The sequence below is a fragment of the Halyomorpha halys genome, unplaced genomic scaffold, assembly GCF_000696795.3.
Source record: "Halyomorpha halys isolate HHAL.00 unplaced genomic scaffold, Hhal_1.1 Scaffold162.1, whole genome shotgun sequence".
In the NCBI taxonomy this organism is placed as follows: Eukaryota; Metazoa; Arthropoda; class Insecta; order Hemiptera; family Pentatomidae; genus Halyomorpha; species Halyomorpha halys.
Genome location: NW_027109824.1, coordinates 114,749 through 123,871, shown reverse-complemented (window position 1 = coordinate 123,871; position 9,123 = coordinate 114,749). Strand labels below are relative to the sequence as shown.

Here is a 9,123-nt window from a genome sequence, read left to right as displayed (position 1 = left end):
TAATAATAATGTCATATTATTATTAATAAATAATATTGACTATTAAGAGCCAATGTTACAATGTACTTTTTCATCAGGGCCAATATGAATAGAGGTTGATTGTAGTATATTGTAGTAGATTGTAATGAGTACTGATTCATGTATCTACAGATTAAAGTGATATAGATATGAATCTGCACCTCTACTTATTCATAATAGCTCTGATGAAAACCTGCTGTGAGGGTCGAAATGTTTCCTCTTGATAAATAAGTTTAAGTTAATTTTAAACTCAGGTTTCGTTTGCCATTTTGACCATTATTAAATCACAATTGACAATTCTTTTATTACATGTTCCAACAGATTTACCCCCCGTTATTTCTAATTGTAGTATTCCTCAGCATATTCCTTTTTGTTTCTCGCCTAATCCTCCATTACCGTTGATTCGATTTGGTGCCCATACTAATATCTGTGTTTTGAGTTAATAGTCAAGGACTCACTGCTGACCCATGCTCGTGATAAAAGCAGTTTTATTTATCTTGATGAATGGAGGCATTTGTTGCCTAATTTTATTCTTTCTCTAACTATTCCTCTATTCGGCCTTAGTAGAACCATACTTACTGGAAATCTCCTACATGCTCCAGCACCTTTCCTTAACTACTGCATCTATTCAGCCTTAGTGGACCGCTACTTACTAGAAATCTCTTACATCCTCCAGCTCCTTTTTCTTCAGTCATACTATTCGGCCTTAGAGGACTCCTACTTACTGGAAATCTCTTACGTGCTCCAGCTCCTTTCTCTTCAGTCATACTATTCGGCCTTAGTGGACTCCTACTTACTGGAAATCTCTTACGTGCTCCAGCTCCTTTCTCTTCAGTCATACTATTCGGCCTTAGTGGACTCCTACTTACTGGAAATCTCTTAGGTGCTCCAGCTCCTTTCTCTTCAGTCATACTATTCAGCTTCCTTGATCTTCACCCTTTCTATTTTCGTTATTTTACTTTCACTCATGTTAATCTCAAAGTTTAACAGCTATATATATATTTTTTTGTTATAGAATTCTGAGGTTGAAGATTATTTAAAAAAAAAAAAAATGAAAGGAAAAATCAACTAATTTGTCCTTGAGCTTATCAGGGGCTCAATGAGACAATTTGAACTAACTACTGTATAAAATGTTAAATTATTTTAATCTATATGAAACGAAATAATTTCAATTTCATTTGGTGACTTTATATAATTTATTACCTTTTCAGTATCTCCTCTATAAGAATACGGTATTCCTAATTTCACACCCGGTAATTTTTTTACTGTTAATAATTTTTGGTTTTTCTGTTTATGTTGAGAAAGATTCATGTTAATTTTGAATTTTAGAGTTGAAAGATATTCTATAACATCAAAGTGTCCTTTCCAAGAAGCACCATAGTTTAATGGTGTAAAGCCCCACTTATCTTCCTTTTCCTTATTGAGAAGGACATGAAGAAGTTGCACAATGCTTAAGTGGCCTCTGGCAGCACTGAGGTGTAAAGCAGTCCTTCCTTTGATGTCAGGCTGAAGGCTTTCGACTCCGACCTGCAAGAGCAATGCTACAATTTTAGTGTGCCCTTCTCTTGAAGCGATGAGCAAAGGAGTTTCTAGGTTGGTATTTACAGATATACTTTGGCTTATTCCAATCTCGTCGCGAAGTAATTCCAGTATTAAGTCATAATGACCATGAAATGCGGCGTAATGGATTGGCTGGTTGAACAATGCATCTCTAATTGATAGGTCAGCTCCAGAAATTACAAGTGTACGTACAATTTCTGAGGATTCGCCGCTAGACGCAATATGTAGTGGAGTCATTAGGTTGTGATCTGTCGCATCGATATTTGCGCTAACAGAAATAAGATATTTAACGATCATCAGTTGTTCCGTTTCTGTGGATTTATCGCTCCATTCGCATGCTAAGTGAAGTGGAGTCCTGCCGATTTTGTTTCTACTATCGACAGAAGCTCCAAAAATAGTAATCAAGTCAACCAACTTGTTATATCTTCTTTCTGTTGCGGCAAAGTGTAATGGTGTCATGCCATCAATGTCAGCTACATCTATTCTAGCTCCTGCGCTCAAGAAGATGTTCGCTATTTCGTTGAGAGAAGCTAAATGCATTGGAGTTTTCAGATCAATAGCCTTTGCTTCTATATCAGCATTATGATCCAGCAGCAACTTGGCTATTTCCTCAGAACCACTCATAGCTACAAAATGAAGTGCTGTGTAACCACTGTTGTCTGCTTGATTTATGTCAAGATCTCTTGGATCAGAAATAAGTAATTCGGCTATTGCAAAGTGATCTCGTTTGCAAGCAATGTGTAGAGGAGTAGTCCCATTGATGTCGGTAGAGCTTTTATCGCATCCGGAATTCAGAAGTAGTTTCACAACCTGAACATGGTCATTCGCACAGGCATGATGGAGCGGGGTATATCCCTGTGGATCTTTAACATTTAGTGAAGCACCGTTTGACACCAAAAGTTCAACTACTTCTTTGAATCCAAGGTAGGAAGCAATTTGTAGGGCAGTCACATTTCGGATTTCAACCACGTTGGTCGGGGACATAATGATCTTTACGTCACAATCAGCATCTAAAAAATTAGGTAAATACTTTTTAGCGATTCTACTCATTCCAGTCTCCAAAATCAATTTGAAAATATCAAAACTTTCCGAAATAACTGCTGAAATAAGAGGGAGATTGCCATGGATATCTTTCTGCAGAACGTCTGCTCCGTGGGAGATGAGCAGATCGATTCCTTCTGTAAACCGCGTCCTTATGGCATGATTTAGAAGTATTGACAAAGTGGAGTCTAAATTTTCTGTACTATTCAACAGAAGCCTTACGACTCCTGATAATTTATTTGACAATGCATTAAAAAGAATCTTGGATCCTGAGAAACTGTTATCTGCCACTTTGGCTCCATAACGAAGGAGTAGTTTTATAACTTCTTCAGATAAACGATCAAATGCCAAGTCTAAAGGGGTCCGCCCGTTTTCACCACGCAAATTTGGATCAGCATCCTTAGACAAAAGAAATTCAATGAGCTCAAATTCATTTCTCCTTATTGCTAGGTGTAAGGCTGTAACGTCATTACAACCTTTGCTATTGACGTCATCCCCATATTCTAACAAGGTCTTTACCACATGACCGTTTCCATTACTTGCTGCCCATCGGAGAGGGGTGAAGCAAACGTAGTCTTCTATGCTAACACTGGCGTTCATAGATAGCAGATAGCCAACGACTAGAGGATAACCTATAGCAGCAGCTTCGTGGAGCACTGTTTGGTCAAGAAGATTTCGCGCATTCACTTTGGCCCCGTGTTCCACGAGAACATTTAATACAGCTAATATTTCATTTTCTATGTTGGCATTTGTAGAAGTATTGTGATAATTCACTAGTTCCTGACCGACAGTTTTCAATTCTTCTTTAAGCGATTTCTTTAAATTTTCATGGACCTTCCGAACCGCAAAATTGAGAGATGTTTTACCATTTTCTCCTTTAACATTGACATCTGCACCATAATCAAGAAGCATCTTAATCACTTTAATGTTACCAATAGACGCTGCAAAGTGTATTGCGGAATTGCCACTATTATCTTTTATTTCTAAAGAGGCATTTCTAGAAATTAGTAATCTTATAATTGGTTCATCGCTATTCAAAACAGCGACCATCAAAGGAGTCAATCCATTATGTCTCTGGTTATTGACAGGTGCTCCATGTTCAAGAAGAATTTTTGTCAGGTTAAAATTCATATGAATTACTGCTAAATACAATGGAGTCATACCAAACTGATTCCATACATCCACATTAGCATTATTCGACAACATTAAATTTACTAGAGATTCGTAGCCCTTGTTGACAGCGATATGTAGCGGAGTCATGCCCTTATTACCCTTAATGTTCATATTAGCACCATGTTCAAGAAGAATTTTTGTCAGGTTGAAATTCATATGAATTACTGCTAAATACAATGGAGTCATACCAAACTGATTCCTTACATCCACATTAGCATTATTCGACAACATTAAATTTACTAGAGATTCGTAGCCCTTGTCGACAGCGATATGTAGCGGAGTCATGCCCTTATTACCCTTAATGTTCATATTAGCACCATGATCAAGAAGTATCTTGACAACATTGAGATGCCCTTGTTCTAGTGCTTCATATATTGGAGTGTTATTGCGATTGTCTACTGTGTTTATACTTGCATTTTTTGACAAGAGCAAATTGACGATAGATTCATAACCACACTCAGCAGCCACGTGAAGTGGCGTACGACCAAAAGATCCTTTAATATTTAAATCAGTGGTGTAATTGAGAAGAATATTAAACACATTAGGGTTCCCAATGAACGCAGCGTAATGTATTGGAGTGTCCCTATTAATGTCTCTTAAGTTTACACTAGCATTTTTGGACAACAGCAAATTCATGATCGGTTCATTGCCTTCCAAAGCTGCGATGTGTAAAAGTGAACGACCATCAGATCCTTTTATATCAACATCTGCAGTCCTGTCAATAAGTGTCCTAGCGATACTGGAGCTATGATTATAAAGTGCTAGATGTATTGGTGAGTTACTGGAATCATCTCTTATACTTACGCTTGCATTTTTGGACAAGAGCAAATTTATTATAAATTTGTAGCGCTCTATAACCGCGATATGTAAAGGTGTACGACCATAAGATCCTTTTATATTAACATCCGCACTATGTTCAAGAAGAATCCTAAGCACATTCAGTTTGCCATATTGTGCTGCAACATGTATTGGAGTGTTTTTGAAATCATCTCTCGTATTTAGACTAGCGTTTTTAGACAACAACAAATTCACGATCGATTCGTCTCCCTCCATGGCAGCGATATGTAAAGGAGTACGACCATTATATCCTTTAATATTAACCATAGGATCGTTGTCAAGAAGGATTTTAAGCACTTCAAATTTGCCACGAAATGATGCAGCATGTATTGGAGTGTTATTGAAATCATCTCTAATGTTTACATTTGCATTCTTGGACATCAACAAGTTCACTATCGATTCCAAGTTATTCTCAATAGCCAAATGTAATGGTGTACGTCCGTTATATCCTTTCATGTTAACATCAATACCGTGATTGAGAAGTATTCTAGCAATATTGGAGTTATCATTATAAAGTGCAAGATGCATTGGAGTGTTATTCGAATTATCCTTTGTGTTTACTTTAGCATTTTTGGACAATAATAATTTCACGATCGATTCGTCGCCCTCTATTGCAGCGATATGTAAAGGTGTACGACCTTCAGATCCTTTGATATTAACATTCGCACCGTGGTTGAGAAGAATCTTTAGCACGTCGATCTTCCCATATTGTGTTACAACATGCATTGGAGTGTTATTGAAATTATCTTTTGAGTATATACTTGCATTTTTTGACAATAGTAAATTCATAATAGATTTATCGCCCTGTGTAGCAGCGAAACGGAAAAGTGTAGGGCCATAATGTGATTCAATATTAACATCAGTAGCGTGGTCGATAAGTAGCCGAGCAATATTGGAGTTATCATTGTATAGTGCAAGGTGTATTGGAGTGTAATTGAGATTATCTTCTGAGGTTACACTTGCATTTTTGGACAATAGTAATTTCACGATCGATTCGTCGCCTTTCATAGCCGCGATATGTAAAGGTGTACGACCTTCAGATCCTTTAGTATTAACATCCGCGCCGTGGTCGAGAAGAATCTTTAGCACGTCGATTTTCCCATATTGTACTGCATCATGTATTGCAGTGTTATTGTTAAGATCTTTTGTATTTACACTTGCATTTTTAGACAACAATAAATTCACGATAGATTCGTCGCCTTTTTTAGCAGCCAAGTGCAAAAGTGTTTGGCCGTCTTGTGCTTCAATGTTAACATCATTACTATATTCAATAATTATCTTAGCAATATTGAAGTTATTATTATAAAGTGCAACATGTACTGGAGTATTATTGGAATCATCTCTTATGTTTAAACTAGCATTCTTGGACAACAAGAAATTTACGATATGTTCATAGCCCTCCTTAACAGCGATACATAAAGGTGTACGACCATGGTATCCTTTAATATTGATATCCGCCCCGTGGTCGAGAAGAATCGTAAGCACATCGAGTTGTCCATGATATGCTGCATCATGTATTGGTGAGTTATTGAGATTATCTCTTATATTCACGCTAGCGTTTTTGGACAACAGCTCATTCGCGATCGATCCGATGCCAAATTCAGCAGCCAAGTGTAAAGGAGTACGTTCATTATACCCTTTAATATTAACATCAGTACCGTGGTCGAGAAGTATCTTAGCAATCTTAGAGTTATTATTATAAAGTGCAGCATGTATTGGCGTGTTATTGGAGTCGTCTCTTATACTTGCACTTGCATTTCTGGACAGTAATAATTTGACAATAGATTCGTAGCCCTTTTTAGCAGCGATATGTAAAGGTGTAAGACCATCAAATCCTTTGATATTAACATCTGCAGATTGGTCGAGAAGAATTTCAACCACACCAAGTTTCCCATGGTATACTGCTTCATGTATTGGAGTGTCATAAGTGTTGTCCCTCATGTTTACACTTGCATTTTTGGACAACAGCAAAGTCACAACAGAATCATAACCCATCCTTGCAGCTAAATGTAAAGGTGTAACACCTTGATATGTTTTGATATTAACATTGGTACAGTTATCAAGAAGTTTAGTGATTTCGTTCAGATTGCCATTTCTAACAGCACGGTGTAGTGGAGTATCATCTAATTCAGTGCGAAGACTTGTGTTGACGTCATGAGAGCACTGCTTTTGCTCCGAATCGAATGGTTGCTTTGAGTTATACTCCGCCTGAAAAAGACACAAATTAAATAGAAGAAAACAATGTACTACATTTACTTTATGGCTGAACATTTGAGAATCAAATATGTAAAGTGAAGTTGTAAATAAAGGACTGATAAATACAAAATTAATCATTTGGCTTCAACAGGAAATTTTTATCAAAATGTAATAGTTAGGTAAGTAACATTCAAAGTCAATAGCTGTTTGCTATTAAAGAATAAAAAAAGAAGAGAGCGGCAGAGTTCTGTCACCAAGATCGTATTTTCTATCATTATAATTTAGTAAAAAAAACAAATATAATATTATTTAAACGTTAATATTTGAAAGACAAGTAAATAAAGGCAGGAGGAGGAAGTCTAATATTTTTTATTTCTTTTTAATAAAGAACTTTGAGCATTATATAAGAAACAATTTATAGCAACGCCAGTAGAATGAATGAGTTGGTCGCCAGAGGGGATGGGGCATTCTCCTCCTAAAGAAGATGTGTGTGATAATATACAATAATGGATCATAATATTCTAACTCTATTTTTGGAAATGAATCTTGAGTTATTATTCCATTCTGCACTTTCTGAATCTCTCCTCCTGTACCCTCTGTCCTTTCGTCAGGACCTGCAGCGAATACCTGTAGGACTAGCTACCCTCTTGACCATATGCGAATTCCTTATGGAGTGGGGTTTCCATCCTTCGGAGATTTACGACGAATACCCGTAAAAATCACCAGTCAATTCACATCCCCTCCAGCCCCTTATAATCTATTGACACATCCCTTCTGATGCAGAGTATCCTAACTCTTAAATTTTGTGCTAGGACTAATTATACACAACCACCTCGACAAATTAAGTATTAATTTTAATTGAATTATACTATTTCAATTTCTTGAGACAAGGTAATTATTTATTAAATAAATCAAAACTTGTATCCTTTTTTGTCTCAACACTTATATATTTCATCAGTCCAACGTTTCGGTCATTTTAGCCATCCTCAATTATAAATTCTTCCTCACATTAAATTTAGAATTTCTTTTGCAGGCTATTCTGCCCAGGTCATTCATTAATTATAAGTTAAAAACCTATTTTTTTATTTAAAATCATAAATATCTAATTTTTCTTATTTTAAAATTATCCACCAAAATCACTACTTTTTAGTGTAAATTTATTTAGATAAATGGTTTGTGTATATGGTAGTGATTTTGGTGGATAATTTTAAAATAAGAAAAATTAGATATTTATGATTTTAAATTAAAAAAATAGGTTTTTAACCTATAATTAATGAATGACCTGGGCAGAATAGCCTGCAAAAGAAATTCTAAATTTAATGTGAGGAAGAATTTATAATTGAAGATGTCCTTGAGGATGGCTAAAATGGCCGAAACGTTGGACTGATGAAATAAATAAGTGTTGAGACAAAAAAGGATACAAGTTATGATTTATTTAATAAATATTTAATTCTAATATTTTCTTTAAAAAAAGATAATTTAAATTAACGTAAAACAGCGCTCCAAGGGCGTGGCCAACCCTCACCTTGCTTCACTTTTTCTAATAGAGTGCTTGTATACTTGTTATTCTATTGACGAATTAACTTGTTGAAACTTTATAATTGTATTTACAAGTAATGGAAATAAGAGAGTACATTCACGCGCTATTTACAGATATATAAATAGATTACTTACTAATGATATTGAGACTGTATAGTTTCCGATATTACGTTTGTGAGTATATATTTCCTAAAGTGAAAGTGATATTTTAGAATTGTTACAACTATATACAGGATTTATGGACAATCTTTTCACTTTCTTGATACTGGTTATTATTGTTCAAAAAAAATAAACTAATTTAATATAAAAACTTTTAATTACAAATCAATTTAACACTATTATACTTTATTATCACTGCAATATCTGTCAAGTAACAAAGTATAATAGTGTTAAATTAATTTTTAATTAAATGTTTTGATATTAATGAGAAGAATGACAATATGGTAATTTAGACTGTTATTAATGACCTGGGAAGAACAGCCTGCTAACAGCTTTTAAATTATTGATATTGGCCTTGAGGATGGCCGAAACGTTAGAAATAAAGAGTGTTTTGAGACTTAAATTAGATACAGTTTATTTTATTTAAACCATAGACTCAATTTTTGCAGTTAAATCTTAAAATGTGTGAAAGCATTTCTCTTATCATTTCACCATTATCTATTGTCTCTATTATTTTTATTTTTTATTTATCTTTATTTTTATTTTTATTTTATTTTTTATGATATATGCGATACAACACGAGGAGGCCCCTCACCTCCG

At 35.1% G+C, this 9,123-nt stretch overlaps 1 protein-coding gene across 1 annotated transcript in view; it reads right to left on the bottom strand.

Annotated features, from left to right (window-relative positions):
- Positions 1-6: 6 nt before the first annotated feature.
- The window catches only part of LOC106678819 (ankyrin repeat and KH domain-containing protein 1), a 15,123-nt gene continuing 6,006 nt past the window's right edge, over positions 7-9,123 (bottom strand). The window contains exon 2 of the mRNA XM_014417580.3: positions 7-6,837. Within this exon, the coding sequence (XP_014273066.1) occupies positions 1,162-6,837 (5,676 nt within the window). The 3' untranslated portion in view covers positions 7-1,161. The remainder of the gene's footprint in view (positions 6,838-9,123) is intronic.